Below are 19,863 nucleotides of genomic sequence, written 5' to 3' on the forward strand. Positions count from 1 at the left end.
TGAGCTGCTGTTACCCTGCGATTTCTGAGGCTGGTGACTCGGATGAATTTATCCTCCGCAGCAGAGGTGACTCTTGGTCTTCCTTTCCTGGGGCGGTCCTCATCCTCCGCAGCAGAGGTGACTCTTGGTCTTCCTTTCCTGGGGCGGTCCTCATCCTCCGCAGCAGAGGTGACTCTTGGTCTTCCTTTCCTGGGGCGGTCCTCATCCTCCGCAGCAGAGGTGACTCTTGGTCTTCCTTTCCTGGGGCGGTCCTCATCCTCCGCAGCAGAGGTGACTCTTGGTCTTCCTTCTTCATGTTAGCCAGTTTATTTGTAGCACTTGCTGGTTTTTACAACTGCACTTGGGGACACTTTCAAAGTTTTCCCAATTTTTCGGACTGACTGACCTTCATTTCTTAAAGTAATGATGGCCACTCATTTTTCTTTACTTAGCTGCTTTTTTTCTTGCCATAATACAAATTCTATCAGTCTATTCAGTAGGACTATCAGCTGTGTATCCACCTGACTTCTTCACAACACAACTGATGGTCCCAACCCCATTTATAAGGCAAGAAATCCCTCTTATTAACCCTGACAGGGCACACCTGTGAAGTGAGAACCATTTCAGGTGACTACCTCATGAAGCTCATCAAGAGAATGCCAAGAGTGTGCAAAGCAGGAATCAAAGCAAAAGGAACCGAGAATATAAAACAGATTGTCAGTTGTGTCACACTGTTTGGTAAGTCTATAATCCCACATGTGTTACTGTGTGAATCTACAATTGTCATAGTCATGGAAATATAGAAAACTCACAGAATGAGAAGGTGTGGCCAAACTTTTGCTCTGTACTGTATATATATATATATATATATATATATATATATATATATATATATACATATGAAGATGAGAGATAGCAGTGGTGTCTCCATGTGAGATAAGGAATGTAGTACATGTGGATGGGCCGGTTCTCTCACTATCTTGTATACAGGTCTTGGCGCCGCTTCTCTCACTCCCTTACAGTATATAGGTCTGTGAGTTCTCCTGGCGGTTGTATATAGATATCGCCTGTACATGTTTCGGCTCTTCTTTTCTATTAATGGAAGTTCATGCTGTGAGCAGGACTCCTATTGGTATAGTAATTTATGATGCTAGGTGTCCTTGCCACCCCGCGACATACTGCCCCCTATTGATTACAGGCAGGGACTCCTATAGATAAGTATAATGCTCGGCGCCCCTGCCCAGTGCCATACTGTATAGTATACATGATATAAATCTGTATTATGTTATAGTATGGTATATCACATTACATAGTCACACTATATCCGTACGTTACATTATATTACATAGTTGTATACTGTTATAGGACAATATTTTACATGATATAACCCTATGGGATGGTATATTGTGGTATATCATGTTATAGAATCACATCGGCACATTCATTAATAAGCAACAGAGAACTCTCCATAATTCTGATTTATCTCAGAAACTGAAGCAGCCGGAGGAGATGTCAGGAGGGACCTACACTAATAACCTGCTGGAGGTAATGCGGACTATACTGGACTGTCACAGCTCTGACACCTACTGTATACTACCCTATATACCAAGGGTGGAGGAAGATCTGCCGTGTACCAAAACCTGTGCCATATCCCTCGCAGAGTGTTACATAGCTGTGCCCCATTATGTGGAGATTTGTGCTCCTTCCCATCACAGAGGTAATACCCCCACCCCACCCCCACTGTCTGCTCCACTGTATCACACAGGATAGGATTAGATACACAGCTCAGTATACTGTATCACACAGGATAGGATTAGATACACAGCTCAGTATACAGTATCACACAGGATAGGATTAGATACACAGCTCAGTATACAGTATCACACAGGATAGGATTAGATACACAGCTCAGTATACTGTATCACACAGGATAGGATTAGATACACAGCTCAGTATACAGTATCACACAGGATAGGATTAGATACACAGCTCAGTATACAGTATCACACAGGATAGGATTAGATACACAGCTCAGTATAAAGTATCACACAGGATAGGATTAGATACACGGCTCAGTATACTGTATCACACAGGATAGGATTAGATACACGGCTCAGTATACAGTATCACACAGGATAGGATTAGATACACGGCTCAGTACACAGTATCACACAGGATAGGATTAGATACACGGCTCAGTATACAGTATCACACAGGATAGGATTAGATACACGGCTCAGTATACAGTATCACACAGGATAGGATTAGATACACGGCTCAGTATACAGTATCACACAGGATAGGATTCGATACACAGCTCAGTATACAGTATCACACAGGATAGGATTAGATACACAGCTCAGTATACAGTATCACACAGGATAGGATTAGATACACAGCTCAGTATACAGTATCACACAGTATAGGATTAGATACACAGCTTAGTATACAGTATCACACGGGATAGGATTAGATACACAGCTCAGTATACAGAATCACACAGGATAGGATTAGATACACAGCTCAGTATACAGTATCACGCAGGATAGGATTAGATACACAGCTCAGTATACAGTATCACGCAGGATAGGATTAGATACACCGCTCAGTATACAGTATCACATGGGATAGGATTAGATACACCGCTCAGTATACAGTATCACACGGGATAGGATTAGATACACAGCTCAGTATACAGTATCACACAGGATAGGATTAGATACACAGCTCAGTATACAGTATCACACAGGATAGGATTAGATACACAGCTCAGTATACAGTATCACACAGGATAGGATTAGATACACAGCTCAGTATACAGTATCACACAGGATAGGATTAGATACACAGCTCAGTATACAATATCACACAGGATAGGATTAGATACACGGCTCAGTATACAGTATCATACATGATAGGATTAGATACACAGCTCAGTATACTGTATCACACGGGATAGGATTAGATACACGGCTCAGTATACAGTATCACACGGGATAGGATTAGATACACAGCTCAGTATACAGTATCACACGGGATAGGATTAGATACACAGCTCAGTATACAGTATCACACAGGATAGGATTAGATACACAGCTCAGTATACAGTATCACACAGGATAGGATTAGATACACAGCTCAGCATACAGTATCACACAGGATAGGATTAGATACACAGCTCAGTATACAGTATCACACAGGATAGGATTAGTACAGCTCAGTATACAGTATCACACAGGATAGGATTAGATACACAGCTCAGTATACAGTATCACACAGGATAGGATTAGATACACAGCTCAGTATACAGTATCACACAGGATAGGATTAGATACACAGCTCAGTATACAGTATCATACATGATAGGATTAGATACACAGCTCAGTATACTGTATCACACGGGATAGGATTAGATACACGGCTCAGTATACAGTATCACACGGGATAGGATTAGATACACAGCTCAGTATACAGTATCACACAGGATAGGATTAGATACACAGCTCAGTTGGTAAGTGGTATACGGCTCTGTTACATTAGGTGCTGGGGAGGATTTGTGTGTGTCTGGCTAAGAATAGGTTAATGTGCGGGGCTGGGATGATGGGAGTGTCAGTTCTCCAGTCCAGTCTCTGATCATTGGAGGACGGTGAGGATGTAGTAACAGTCAGTCCGGCAGCAGCAGTAGGGGCTCGGGGTCCTCCGGTCTGAGGGTGAGTACACGGACTACTCCAAGTACTGTACACACGTTACATATCTCCTCCAGTTCTGTACTGTACACGTTACATATCTCCTCCGATTCTGTACTGTACACACGCTACATATCTCCTCCGGTTCTGTACTGTACACGTTACATATTTCCTCCGGTTCTATACTGTACACATGTTACATGTCTCCTCCGGTTCTGTACTGTATACACGTTACATATCTCCTCCGGATTCTGTACTGTACTCACGTTACATATCTCCTCTGGTTCTGTACTGTACACATGTTACATATCTCCTCCGGTTCTGTACTGTACACATGTTACATATCTCCTCCGGTTCTGTACTGTACACGTTACATATCTCCTCTGGTTTTGTACTGTACATGTTACATATCTCCTCCGGTTCTGTACTGTACACACGTTACATATCTCCTCCGGTTCTGTACTGTACACACGTTACATATCTCCTCCGGATTCTGTACTGTACTCACGTTACATATCTCCTCCGGTTCTGTACTGTACACATGTTACATATCTCCTCCGGTTCTGTACTGTACACATGCTACATATCTCCTCCGGTTCTGTACTGTACACACGTTACATATTTCCTCCGGTTCTGTACTGTACACATTACATATCTCCTCCGGTTCTGTACTGTACACACGCTACATATCTCCTCCGGTTCTGTACTGTACACGTTACATATCTCCTCCGGTTCTGTACTGTACACATTACATATCTCCTCCGGTTCTGTACTGTACACACGCTACATATCTCCTCCGGTTCTGTACTGTACACATTACATATCTCCTCCGGTTCTGTACTGTACACATTACATATCTCCTCCGGTTCTGTACTGTACACGTTACATATCTCCTCCGGTTCTGTACTGTACATGTTACATATCTCCTCCGGTTCTGTACTGTACACACGCTACATATCTCCTCCGGTTCTGTACTGTACACGTGACATATCTCCTCCGGTTCTGTACTGTACACACGCTACATATCTCCTCCGGTTCTGTACTGTACACACGTTACATATCTCCTCCGGTTCTGTACTGTACACGTTACATATCTCCTCCGGTTCTGTACTGTACACACGCTACATATCTCCTCCGGTTCTGTACTGTACACACGCTACATATCTCCTCCGGTTCTGTACTGTACACGTTACATATCTCCTCCGGTTCTGTACTTTACACACGCTACATATCTCCTCCGGTTCTGTACTGTACACACGCTACATATCTCCTCCGGTTCTGTACTGTACACGTTACATATCTCCTCCGGTTCTGTACTGTACACACGCTACATATCTCCTCCTGTTCTGTACTGTACACACGCTACATATCTCCTCCGGTTCTGTACTGTACATGTTACATATCTCCTCCGGTTCTGTACTGTACACACGCTACATATCTCCTCCTGTTCTGTACTGTACACACGCTACATATCTCCTCCGGTTCTGTACTGTACACGTTACATATCTCCTCCGGTTCTGTACTGTACACACGCTACATATCTCCTCCTGTTCTGTACTGTACACACGCTACATATCTCCTCCTGTTCTGTACTGTACACACGTTACATATCTCCTCTGGTTCTGTACTGTACACGTTACATATCTCCTCCGGTTCTGTACTGTACACACGTTACATATCTCCTCCGGTTCTGTACTGTACACACGTTACATATCTCCTCCGGTTCTGTACTGTACACACGTTACATATCTCCTCCGGTTCTGTACTGTACACACGTTACATATCTCCTCCGGTTCTGTACTGTACACACGTTACATATCTCCTCCGGTTCTGTACTGTACACACGTTACATATCTCCTCCGGTTCTGTACTGTACACGTTACATATCTCCTCCGGTTCTGTACTGTACACGTTACATATCTCCTCCGGTTCTGTACTGTACACGTTACATATCTCCTCCGGTTCTGTACTGTACACGTTACATATCTCCTCCGGTTCTGTACTGTACACATTACATATCTCCTCCGGTTCTGTACTGTACACGTTACATATCTCCTCCGGTTCTGTACTGTACACGTTACATATCTCCTCCGGTTCTGTACTGTACACACATTACATATCTCCTCCGGTTCTGTACTGTACACACATTACATATCTCCTCCGGTTCTGTACTGTACACACGCTACATATCTCCTCCTGTTCTGTACTGTACACACGCTACATATCTCCTCCGGTTCTGTACTGTACACGTTACATATCTCCTCCGGTTCTGTACTGTACACACGTTACATATCTCCTCCGGTTCTGTACTGTACACACGCTACATATCTCCTCCTGTTCTGTACTGTACACACATTACATATCTCCTCCTGTTCTGTACTGTACACACGTTACATATCTCCTCCGGTTCTGTACTGTACACGTTACATATCTCCTCCGGTTCTGTACTGTACACGTTACATATCTCCTCCGGTTCTGTACTGTACACACGTTACATATCTCCTCCTGTTCTGTACTGTACACACGTTACATATCTCCTCCGGTTCTGTACTGTACACACGTTACATATCTCCTCCGGTTCTGTACTGTACACACGTTACATATCTCCTCCGGTTCTGTACTGTACACGTTACATATCTCCTCCGGTTCTGTACTGTACACACGTTACATATCTCCTCCGGTTCTGTACTGTACACACGTTACATATCTCCTCCGGTTCTGTACTGTACACGTTACATATCTCCTCCTATTCTGTACTGTACACACGTTACATATCTCCTCCGGTTCTGTACTGTACACACGTTACATATCTCCTCCGGTTCTGTACTGTACACACATTACATATCTCCTCCTATTCTGTACTGTACACACGTTACATATCTCCTCCTATTCTGTACTGTACACACGTTACATATCTCCTCCTATTCTGTACTGTACACATGTTACATATCTCCTCCTATTCTGTACTGTACACATGTTACATATCTCCTCCGGTTCTGTACTGTACATGTTACATATCTCCTCCGGTTCTGTACTGTACACACGTTACATATCTCCTCCTATTCTGTACTGTACACATGTTACATATCTCCTCCGGTTCTGTACTGTACACATGTTACATATCTCCTCCTATTCTGTACTGTACACATGTTACATATCTCCTCCTATTCTGTACTGTACACATGTTACATATCTCCTCCTATTCTGTACTGTACACATGTTACATATCTCCTCCTATTCTGTACTGTACACATGTTACATATCTCCTCCTATTCTGTACTGTACACATGTTACATATCTCCTCCGGTTCTGTACTGTACATGTTACATATCTCCTCCTGTTCTGTACTGTACACGTTACATATCTCCTCCGGTTCTGTACTGTACACGTTACATATCTCCTCCTATTCTGTACTGTACACATGTTACATATCTCCTCCTATTCTGTACTGTACACATGTTACATATCTCCTCCGGTTCTGTACTGTACATGTTACATATCTCCTCCTATTCTGTACTGTACACATGTTACATATCTCCTCCGGTTCTGTACTGTACACGTTACATATCTCCTCCTATTCTGTACTGTACACATGTTACATATCTCCTCCTATTCTGTACTGTACACATGTTACATATCTCCTCCGGTTCTGTACTGTACATGTTACATATCTCCTCCTATTCTGTACTGTACACATGTTACATATCTCCTCCGGTTCTGTACTGTACACATTACATATCTCCTCCGGTTCTGTACTGTACACACACACAAATTGCCATTAGGAAAACAGAAGCAGTAGACTTTGTAACAAGTAATATTTGTATCATTCTCAAAACTTTTGGCCATGACTGTAGTAGAAAATTAGAGATAAGAGGAGATTAGAGATGAGCGAGTAGTATTCAAAACGGCCGTTTCGAATAGCACGAACCCATAGCAATGAATAGAGCCAGCCAGCACGTAGACAGGCCCGTCGTCCTGCAGCTTAACCCCCTGCATGCCGGCTGCATCTATTCATTCCTATGGGTTCGTGCTATTCGAAACGGCCGTTTTGAATACTACTCGCTCATCTCTAATCTCCTCTTATCTCTAATTTTCTACTACAGTCATGGCCAAAAGTTTTGAGAATGATACAAATATTACTTGTTACAAAGTCTACTGCTTCAGTTTTCCTAATGGCAATTTGCATATACTCCAGAATGTTATAAAGAGTGATCAGCTTAACAGCAATTACTTGCAAAGTCAATATTTGCCTAGAAAATGAACTTTATCCCCCAAAACACATTTCAGCATCATTGCAGCCCTGCCTTAAAAGGACCAGCTAACATTGTTTCAGTGATTGCTCCAGTAACACAGGTGTGGGTGTTGATGAGGACAGGGCTGGAGATCAATCTGTCATGATTAAGTAAGAATGACACCATTGGACACTTTAAAAGGAGGCTGGTGCTTGGCATCATTGTTTCTCTTCTGTTAGCCATGGTTATCTCTAAAGAAACACGTACAGTCATCATTGCACTGCACAAAAATGGCCTAACAGGGAAGAGTATCACAGCTAGAAAGATTGCACCTCAGTCAACAATCTATCGCATCATCAAGAACTTCAAGGAGAGAGGTTCCATTGTTGGCAAAAAGGCTCCAGATCGCCCAAGAAAGACCAGCAAGTGCCAGGACTGTCTCTTAAAAGTGTTTCAGCTGCGGGATCGGGCTACCAGCAGTGCAGAGCTTGCTCAGGAATGGCAGCTGGCAGGTGTGAGTGCATCTGCACGCACTGTGAGGCGGAGACTCTTGGAGCAAGGCCTGGTCTCAAGGAGGGCAGCAAAGAAGCCACTTCTCTCCAGAAAAAACATCAGGGACAGACTGATATTCTGCAAAAGGTACAGGGAGTGGACTGCTGAGGACTGGGGGAAAGGCATTTTCTCTGATGAATCCCCTTTTTGAATATTTGGGACATCTGGAAAACAGCTTATTGGGAGAAGACGAGGTGAGCGCTACCACCAGTCTTGTCTCATGCCAACTGTAAAGCATCCTGAAACCATTCATGTGTGGGGTGGCTTCTCAGCCAAGGGAATCGGCTCTCTCACAGTCTTGCCTAAAAACACAGCCATGAATAAAGAATGGTACCAGAATGTCCTTCAAGATCAACTTCTCCCAACCGTCCAAGAGCAGTTTGGCCATCAACAATGCCTTTTGCAGCATGATGGAGCACCTTGCCATAAAGCAAAGGTGAGAACTAAATGGCTCAGGGAACAAAACAGAGAGATTTTGGGTCCATGGCCTGGAAACTCCCCATATCTTAATCCCATTGAGAACTTGTGGTCAATCATCAAGAGACGGGTGGACAAACAAAAACCTACAAATTCTGACAAAATGCAAGCATTGGTTGTGCAAGAATGGACGGCTATCAGTCAGGATTTGGTCCAGAAGTTGATTGAGAGCTGCCAGGGAGAATTGCAGAGTCCTGAAGAAGAAGGGGCAACACTGCAAATATTACAACGCTGCATTAACTCATTCTAACTGTCACTATAAGCTTTTGTTACTCAGAATATGATTGCAATTCTATTTCTGTATGTGATAAAAACATCTGACAAACACACAGAAAAACCAGAGGGAGCAGATCATGTGACAAGAGAAGATTTGTGTCATTCTCAAAACTTTCGGCCATGACTGTACTAGGTCACATCGATATGAGTTGATCCCTATTCCCTATGTTAGATGCCTTTGCCCCGGTGTGAGTTTTGCGGCCCTATTGTGTGTAGATGTGGCGGTTTTTGTGAGATTCATGGGATGACAGTCTCACCCGAGCTGGTTTTTCTTGTGTTAATCTCTCCATACAATATAAGTGAACATTCACACGGTGCAGATGAAACTGCACTGGAAACAAACACATGTACTTCTGATGAAGTTTCTGGTGACGTGAAAAGTGTCGAATGAAGATTTCACTCAAAACATTAAGAAATTGCGCAAAAAAAAATAAAAATGCACTAATGCAGTTTTTGGTTCACCCAACTGTACTGTGTGAATGGACCCAAGGCGCTATTATCAGGGCTCACCATTAGTGGTTTTTACTGCATTTCATGGCCATACTTTTGCAGGTACACATAGATAAAATATCAGGACTGTATTAGTCTGCGGTCTCACAGAACAAAAAGTTGCACATTCACAATCACACGACTGAATCACTTGTGCGGTCTGTCTGTGACTTGTTGTCATGCAACTTTTTTAGAGCTGTGATTTTCCGGTAAGTTGTGGACATGTCATGTGCAAAAAAATCACATGCAACCAAAATTCAACAGGTCTGGATTCTCTGCGACTGTGGCGCTGCAGTCACATGTTCCGGTACCATCCAGATACAATGACATTTTTGATTTGCGCCCTGCCGCTGTGTAGCCTTTTCCATAGCGTGTGGTCCATTGTGTGCTGTCCTTGTTCACACAGTCCTTTTTGTCACTGGGCTGAATCCCCCATTTGTACGAGCAGTCTATGGTCTCCCCTTTATTCCGGTATACCCTGCCCCCCCTTCTGCAGTATGGATGTCTGCGGTCTCCTGTTGGCACACACACATAGGGGTGACTGAGGTTCATGGTGGCCGCCATATTGCTTTCCAAGACTCCTTACTAGTGCTAACATCTACCACCATAGTGACCCCGCATTGTTATGTATACTAGGCCGGTTTGCCCCGGGGTTGTGCAGATTTCTAGGCCCGATCTTCAGTGTTGTGTGGAGGGCGACAACTTCTGACAGAAGAACAGGCATTTCAGGTTTGGCGTCTGCACGGCACATTCTCTATGGCTTCTGTGTGGATGTCTCTCGCAGCTGCGGGTTACTTTGTAGTCACTCACCACAGATTCCCACCAGGGAAGAAGAGGTTAATACCTAGAAGTTGCGATGCTGCGTCATGCCACATAGCACAGGAGTCATGTACAAGGTGGAGAACATTTCACATTCTTGTCACTTTCACCAAGGGAGCTGCAGACTTCAGGAGACCCCCGAAACGGCGAATGATCGCAATGTAATTATATGATATTGGTGATGTCCGTAATAGGGGGCGGGGCTGTGACAACCTCTCAGATCTGATATGCAGGTTGGTTGTTCTATTGCCACCATCTGACCAGTTTCAGCCTGGGAGGCCATGTCTATATCTTATTGTACTTCTTATGTTCTGGACACTGGTGGGCTGACATCTTCTGTTCTTCACAGTTCTAGGTGCCAAATTCTGGATTAAGGTGAAGGCTCCAGATATCACAATGCATGTACCTCATGAGAGAACGCCGGTCGTCTGAGTCAATGTATTTCCCTGACGATAATGAGAGCCATGATAATGAATCCTGTGGGGTAAGTGCTGTGAATGAAGGCGTATAATGGGCGTGCTCCGCCATGTCTGACATCCAGGAGAGAGTTGCTACGTCCCTTAGATCGGAGGGGTGGCCAAGGGGTTTCTCTCGGGAGACGGGATAGCAAAGGGATTCCCTGGAACTAGGGGTGACCAAAGGGTTTTCCTCAGGATTAAGGGTGGCCAAGGGGTTTCAATCATGACTCGGCGTAGCCAAATTGTCTCCTGAGACTAGGGGTGGAGAATGGGTTTTGTTCAGCAGACAAGAGGTGGACTAGGGGCAACCAAAGATCTGCTGGGACTGATAGTGGCCAAGGAGTTTACCTTGGGACTAGGGAAGAACAAGGACTACTGTGAAGGTCTCCACCACCAGGAGGTCTTCAACATTTTCATGTCAATTCCAACGGAGGAGAGCATGTCACCCTGCAGTGGCTGCTCCTCAGACTCCTCGCTGCTTCTCGGGTTAATTACAAACCGTAGTCTCCAGTCTATAGATATCGCTGCTGATCCCTCCTTAAGACGCACTACTGCACGTGGAGATTCTGTTCCATGCCCGGCATCCTGCATCCTGGAAAACAATCTGTCTGTCATCACAGGTTATACCTGTTCATTGTGGATAAACGTCACAACCCACCTCACCACGCTCCATCTCTGGAGAGAAGTGCAGTGAGACCTCTTGCCTTATAAGACTCTTGTCTGAAAAACTTTAGAGGCTTGAAAGTCTTTCATAGTTACCAACTGTCCCGAATTTGCCACGACTGTCCTGAATAAGAGCCTTGTTTACAAAACCTTTAGCCCCACTTGGTTTAGGGATGGACCAAAGCAGTGTGGCGATGCCCCTGGGAGGGAGCAGAAACATCCCCAGTATCATATACCATAGGGTTAGATGCATGGCTCATCAGATAGCATCACACATAATAGCCTTAGTGACGTGACTCAGTAGACTGTATCCAACAAGGTCCGCTTAGATACGCTATCTCAGGTAGAACTTTTTTCATATCATTATCCTTTGTGAAGAAAAACCTAATCTTTGTCTTATTTTTCTTCTTTCTCTTAGAGAACGATGTGGAGGATTTAGCAATGAATCACCACAATGGCCGGTTGTTTTTGCTTTTCGTCCTACTCTTTGGAGTAGTCAAGTTGGTAAAGTCAACATGTGACATCAGTCCAGATAGGAAATATGCCTACTGCCAAGGAGAAAGCCTGGGTGATGTTCCTCAGGACTTGCCAGAGGACCTGCAATATCTGGACCTGTCCTATAATAAAATCAACGTACTGACCCCGAGCAGTTTTTCTCGATACCCTCACTTAGATACCTTAAACCTGAGCTACAATAATATCTCCCTCATAGAGAATGGAACGTTCAACACTAGTCTGCTCCTGAGGAACCTGAGTTTATCCAATACCTTCTTGGAGGAGATACCCATTTCAGCCTTGGAACCTCTCACTGGCTTGGAGATCCTTGACTTGTCCAACAACTTATACTCGGCCCCCACACTGGGGAAAGGGTTCTACAAACTAGTAGATTTGCAAATTTTATCAATCGGGGGTCCTCTGGTTTCTAGTGTTCTTAGAGATGACTTTGCCATCCTCCAGAATATCAGTCTACAGAAGTTTTCTTTGAAGACAAAGTCAAATTTGGACTACTATGAGCCCGGAGCTTTCTCCGTACTGAACACCAAGGACTTGTGGTTGGATATAGCCCTGGACAACAATCCCAGTTTGTTGAGAGATATGTTAAAGGACTTGAAGGGGAAAAATTTGACCACTCTCCGTTTCCAAAACTTAATTGAGGATTCTGATTATGAAAGCAGATTTGATAGATTCTCCTCCTTGCCTGCCATTGATGTGAAAAATCTGGTCTTCTACAGAGGAAAATTTTGCAAGAATCTTCTTCGTCTAGCCTTGCAAAATGTTCAGATTTCTACATTTCAGAGCCTTGTACTCCGCTCTGTAGATTTTGCTCGTTCCCCGGAGGACAGAAACACAGATGTGACTGCTAGTAATTTGGATCTGCAAAATTTGGTCATAAAGGACATCACTGACTCTGATATGGTGAAGTTTGACTGGACCTTTAGTTGGTTTAACAAAATCACCCATCTGAACATCACCAACGTCAACTTCAACTTTGTTCCATGCAACACTTGGGGTCAAATGGCTAACATTGTCACATTAAACATATCGGATAACCGGCTACTTTCCAAGTGCCTGATCAACTTGTCATGTCCGCAGAATGTGCTGCCAAACATTGAGACATTCGTTGTTAGCAATAACCAAGTGGACAGTCTGAAGACCATCTCCTTGCTAACGGCTCAGTGGCCAAAGCTTACGAAGGTGGACCTCTCGAATAATGCCATCGGAAGCATCAATGAGTCTTGTAGGTGGAACGTCAGCATCAAAACCCTAATCCTAAGGAGAAATATGCTAATGCTGGATGTGTTTCAGTGCCTTCCTATAACACTGGAATATCTGGACATGTCTCATTCCCAGCTGGAACGTTTAGATATGAGTTATTTTGACCAAGCAACAAATCTAACTGAGCTGATTCTAAGAAATAATAAAATCAAGTTCATCCCGACAGGATGGCAAAACCCCAACCTCCAAGTCCTGGCGCTTGAAGGTAACGCTTTTGGGGTCATTGATAAAGGTTCTTTCCAAGACTTGCACCAGTTGAGAGAATTGACTGCCGGGAACAATCCTTTTCAATGTACGTGCAATCTCAACGCCTTCTTCACAGAGATTCTTAGAGATGAGTCTTTGTCTATCCCTGACTGGCCGGACAATTACTACTGCCATTATCCATCCAACCTGCTGGATACCAAGATTAAAAACTTCAGTCCCGGGAAGCTGCAGTGTAATGTCAGCTTGGTGGTGGTCATTGCGGTCTTGGTCACAGCATTTGTAGTCATCATCTGTATGTTGCTTTGCTATAAATTAGATGTCCCTTGGTACCTGAAGGCAACCTGTCAGATAATTCGATCTAAATACCGCTCCAAGAAAGGTCAAGACTCCAGAGAGTACAGCTATCATGCCTTCATCTCCTACAGCTACTCGGATGCAGATTGGGTAAGGGGAGAGTTACTGCCTCATCTAGAGAACTCCAACCCTCCGTACAGAGTTTGTATCCATGAAAGAGACTTCCTCCCTGGGAAATGGATTATTGACAACATCATAGAGAACATCGAGAACAGCCGGAAGATCATCTTTGTCCTGTCCCACAACTTTGTCAACAGTGAATGGTGTAACTACGAGCTCTACTTCGCCCATCAGAGGGCTGTTGGCCATGGCTTCGAAGACATCATTCTGGTGGTCAAAGAGAACATCCGGATGGAGAACCTACCGAAAAGGTTCTGTAAACTGAGAAAAATGCTCAGCACAAAAACTTATCTTGAGTGGCCCGTGGAGGAGAACCGGCAGCCGTTCTTCTGGATACAACTCAAGAGCATCTTGGGTAAAGGTGACAAAAGCATTTCGGGACTTGATAACAATGACACTATGTTTGGTGTAGACAGCAGCTCAGGAGAACCTATAGATATGACTACAAAGAGCAATCTAAGCCTACCTTGTGCGTAAAGCCACCAGATGGGACGTTTGGTGGTATGGTAATATTGAGTTCCATTTCTGAATATCATTTCATGGGTTAATACATATAACCTTTTAGCAGTGTTGCAGACTTTCTCTTGTTTAGCTATGCCATGTTCTATAGTCCTCTTACAGTCAGAGCTGAACTCTCAATGCTTTTTTTCATGCGGACTCTCAATCCTTCTCATAAAAGAAGATTGAGAGTTCGCTTGTCTGATACTGAATCAGTTATTCAGGTTCAATATGCAGTCGGAGATTTTCTTGCAGAGCACATTGACGAATCTTGACCCAAAAACATGGACAGCCAAAAAGGGGCCATAGACAGTCGTAAGACTCTCTAATCTTTGTCCCCCCCCCCTCCCCCATGTAGACAGGTATTGTGTATTGTTACAGCAAGGTGATATGAAGGACACATCTTCTAGATGTTATGTGATATATACTAAGATGGTATATGTTGATAGATCATCTGAAGTTACATGATTGTAATATTTATTTTTATAAAAAAATTAATTAAAAAAATTCTCAATACAATGTGTTGTCTTTTTGGCGGATGGGAATTGGTTCTTTAGTATATTGGAGTTTAGTGGAGTACAGTATATAGATGTATAGGAGGAGGACTATGGAGCACAGTATATAGATGTATAGGAGGAGGACTATAGAGCACAGTATATAGATGTATAGGAGGAGGACTAGTGGAGCACAGTATATAGAATTATAGGAGAGGACTAGTGGAGCACAGTATATAGATGTATAGGAGGAGGACTAGAGGAGCACAGTATATAGAATTATAGGAGAGGACTAGTGGAGTACAGTATATAGATGTATAGGAGGACTAGTGGAGTACAGTATATAGATGTATAGGAGGACTAGTGGAGCACAGTATATAGAATTATAGGAGAGGACTATGGAGCACAGTATATAGATGTATAGGAGAGGACTAGTGGAGTACAGTATATAGATTATAGGAGGAGGACTAGTGGAGCACAGTATATAGATATATAGGAGAGGACTAGTGGAGCACAGTATATAGATGTATAGGAGAGGACTAGTGGAGTACAGTATATAGATTATAGGAGGAGGACTAGTGGAGCACAGTATATAGATATATAGGAGAGGACTAGTGGAGCACAGTATATAGATGTATAGGAGAGGACTAGTGGAGCACAGTATATAGATGTATAGGAGAGGACTAGTGGAGCACAGTATATAGATGTATAGGAGGACTAGTGGAGCACAGTATATAGATATATAGGAGAGGACTAGTGGAGCACAGTATATAGATGTATAGGAGAGGACTAGTGGAGCACAGTATATAGAATTATAGGAGAGGACTAGTGGAGTACAGTATATAGATGTATAGGAGGACTAGTGGAGTACAGTATATAGATGTATAGGAGGAGGACTTTGGAGCACAGAATATAGAATTATAGGAGAGGACTAGTGGAGTACAGTATATAGATGTATAGGAGGACTAGTGGAGTACAGTATATAGATGTATAGGAGGACTAGTGGAGCACAGTATATAGAATTATAGGAGAGGACTATGGAGCACAGTATATAGATGTATAGGAGAGGACTAGTGGAGCACAGTATATAGATGTATAGGAGAGGACTAGTGGAGCACAGTATATAGATATATAGGAGAGGACTAGTGGAGCACAGTATATAGATTATAGGAGGAGGACTAGTGGAGCACAGTATATAGATATATAGGAGAGGACTAGTGGAGCACAGTATATAGATGTATAGGAGAGGACTAGTGGAGCACAGTATATAGATGTATAGGAGAGGACTAGTGGAGCACAGAATATAGAATTATAGGAGGAGGACTATGGAGCACAGTATATAGATGTATAGGAGGAGGACTATGGAGCACAGTATATAGAATTATAGGAGAGGACTAGTGGAGCACAGTATATAGATGTATAGGAGGAGGACTATGGAGCACAGTATATAGATGTATAGGAGGAGGACTATGGAGCACAGTATATAGAATTATAGGAGAGGACTAGTGGAGCACAGTATATAGATGTATAGGAGGAGGACTAGTGGAGCACAGTATATAGAATTATAGGAGAGGACTAGTGGAGCACAGTATATAGATGTATAGGAGGAGGACTATGGAGCACAGTATATAGATGTATAGGAGGAGGACTATGAAGCACAGTATATAGATGTATAGGAGGAGGACTATGGAGCACAGTATATAGAATTATAGGAGGACTAGTGGAGTACAGTATATAGATGTATAGGAGGACTAGTGGAGCACAGTATATAGAATTATAGGAGAGGACTATGGAGCACAGTATATAGATGTATAGGAGAGGACTAGTGGAGTACAGTATATAGATTATAGGAGGAGGACTAGTGGAGCACAGTATATAGATATATAGGAGAGGACTAGTGGAGCACAGTATATAGATGTATAGGAGAGGACTAGTGGAGCACAGTATATAGATGTATAGGAGAGGACTAGTGGAGCACAGTATATAGAATTATAGGAGGAGGACTAGTGGAGCACAGTATATAGATGTATAGGAGAGCACTAGTGGAGCACAGTATATAGATGTATAGGAGAGGACTAGTGGAGCACAGTATATAGATGTATAGGAGAGGACTAGTGGAGCACAGTATATAGATGTATAGGAGGAGGACTATGGAGCACAGTATATAGATGTATAGGAGGAGGACTATGGAGCACAGTATATAGATGTATAGGAGGAGGACTATGGAGCACAGTATATAGAATTATAGGAGAGGACTAGTGGAGCACAGTATATAGATGTATAGGAGGAGGACTAGTGGAGCACAGTATATAGAATTATAGGAGAGGACTAGTGGAGCACAGTATATAGATGTATAGGAGGAGGACTATGGAGCACAGTATATAGATGTATAGGAGGAGGACTAGTGGAGTACAGTATATAGATGTATAGGAGGAGGACTATGGAGCACAGTATATAGATGTATAGGAGGAGGACTATGGAGCACAGTATATAGATGTATAGGAGGAGGACTAGTGGAGCACAGTATATAGATGTATAGGAGGAGGACTATGGAGCACAGTATATAGAATTATAGGAGAGGACTAGTGGAGCACAGTATATAGATGTATAGGAGGAGGACTAGTGGAGCACAGTATATAGAATTATAGGAGAGGACTAGTGGAGCACAGTATATAGAATTATAGGAGAGGACTAGTGGAGCACAGTATATAGATGTATAGGAGAGGACTAGTGGAGCACAGTGTATAGAATTATAGGAGAGGACTAGTGGAGTACAGTATATAGAATTATAGGAGAGGACTAGTGGAGCACAGTATATAGAATTATAGGAGAGGACTAGTGGAGCACAGTATATAGATATATAGGAGAGGACTAGTGGAGCACAGTATATAGATGTATAGGAGAGGACTAGTGGAGTACAGTATATAGATGTATAGGAGGACTAGTGGAGTACAGTATATAGATTATAGGAGGAGGACTAGTGGAGCACAGTATATAGATGTATAGGAGAGGACTAGTGGAGTACAGTATATAGATGTATAGGAGGACTAGTGGAGTACAGTATATAGATTATAGGAGGAGGACTATGGAGCACAGTATATAGATGTATAGGAGGAGGACTATGGAGCACAGTATATAGAATTATAGGAGAGGACTAGTGGAGCACAGTATATAGATGTATAGGAGGAGGACTATGGAGCACAGTATATAGAATTATAGGAGGAGGACTAGTGGAGCACAGTATATAGATTATAGGAGGAGGACTAGTGGAGTACAGTATATAGATTATAGGAGGAGGACTATGGAGCACAGTATATAGATGTATAGGAGGAGGACTAGTGGAGCACAGTATATAGAATTATAGGAGAGGACTAGTGGAGCACAGTATATAGATGTATAGGAGGAGGACTATGGAGCACAGTATATAGATTATAGGAGGAGGACTAGTGGAGTACAGTATATAGATTATAGGAGGAGGACTAGTGGAGTACAGTATATAGATGTATAGGAGGAGGACTATGGAGCACAGTATATAGATTATAGGAGGAGGACTAGTGGAGTACAGTATATAGATTATAGGAGGAGGACTAGTGGAGCACAGTATATAGATGTATAGGAGGAGGACTAGTGGAGCACAGTATATAGAATTATAGGAGAGGACTAGTGGAGCACAGTATATAGAATTATAGGAGAGGACTAGTGGAGCACAGTATATAGATGTATAGGAGGAGGACTAGTGGAGCACAGTATATAGATTATAGGAGGAGGACTATGGAGCACAGTATATAGATGTATAGGAGGAGGACTAGTGGAGCACAGTATATAGAATTATAGGAGAGGACTAGTGGAGCACAGTATATAGAATTATAGGAGAGGACTAGTGGAGCACAGTATATAGATTATAGGAGGAGGACTAGTGGAGTACAGTATATAGATTATAGGAGGAGGACTAGTGGAGCACAGTATATAGATGTATAGGAGGAGGACTAGTGGAGCACAGTATATAGAATTATAGGAGAGGACTAGTGGAGCACAGTATATAGATGTATAGGAGGAGGACTAGTGGAGCACAGTATATAGATTATAGGAGGAGGACTATGGAGCACAGTATATAGATGTATAGGAGGAGGACTAGTGGAGCACAGTATATAGAATTATAGGAGAGGACTAGTGGAGCACAGTATATAGAATTATAGGAGAGGACTAGTGGAGCACAGTATATAGATTATAGGAGGAGGACTAGTGGAGTACAGTATATAGATGTATAGGAGGAGGACTATGGAGCACAGTATATAGATGTATAGGAGGAGGACTATGGAGCACAGTATATAGATGTATAGGAGGAGGACTATGGAGCACAGTATATAGAATTATAGGAGAGGACTAGTGGAGCACAGTATATAGATGTATAGGAGGAGGACTAGTGGAGCACAGTATATAGAATTATAGGAGAGGACTAGTGGAGCACAGTATATAGAATTATAGGAGAGGACTAGTCTGGAGCACAGTATATAGAATTATAGGAGGAGGACTAGTGGAGCACAGTATATAGATGTATAGGAGGAGGACTAGTGGAGCACAGTATATAGAATTATAGGAGAGGACTAGTGGAGCACAGTATATAGATATATAGGAGAGGACTAGTGGAGCACAGTATATAGATGTATAGGAGAGGACTAGTGGAGTACAGTATATAGATGTATAGGAGGACTAGTGGAGCACAGTATATAGATTATAGGAGGAGGACTATGGAGCACAGTATATAGATGTATAGGAGGAGGAC

General features: G+C 42.9%; 1 protein-coding gene and 1 long non-coding RNA gene across 2 annotated transcripts in view; both read left to right on the forward strand.

Annotated features, from left to right (window-relative positions):
• LOC142214380 (uncharacterized) overlaps positions 1–19,863 on the forward strand; it is a 572,210-nt gene that overhangs the window by 181,167 nt on the left and 371,180 nt on the right. The gene's annotated exons all lie outside the window — the stretch shown is intronic.
• Positions 10,986–14,565, forward strand: LOC142213090 (toll-like receptor 2). The gene is made up of 2 exons (XM_075281248.1): positions 10,986–10,994; positions 12,050–14,565. Exon 2 carries the CDS (start codon positions 12,073–12,075, stop codon positions 14,563–14,565), a length of 2,493 nt encoding a protein of 830 aa, XP_075137349.1. The 5' UTR covers positions 10,986–10,994; positions 12,050–12,072.

Source organism: Leptodactylus fuscus, chromosome 7 (assembly GCF_031893055.1).
Source record: "Leptodactylus fuscus isolate aLepFus1 chromosome 7, aLepFus1.hap2, whole genome shotgun sequence".
NCBI lineage: Eukaryota > Metazoa > Chordata > Amphibia > Anura > Leptodactylidae > Leptodactylus > Leptodactylus fuscus.

What these genes read in the sequence shown, in the direction of transcription:
- LOC142213090 (XM_075281248.1), top strand. Translation starts at nt 12,073, where the DNA reads ATGAATCACCACAATGGCCGGTTGTTTTTGCTTTTCGTCCTACTCTTT.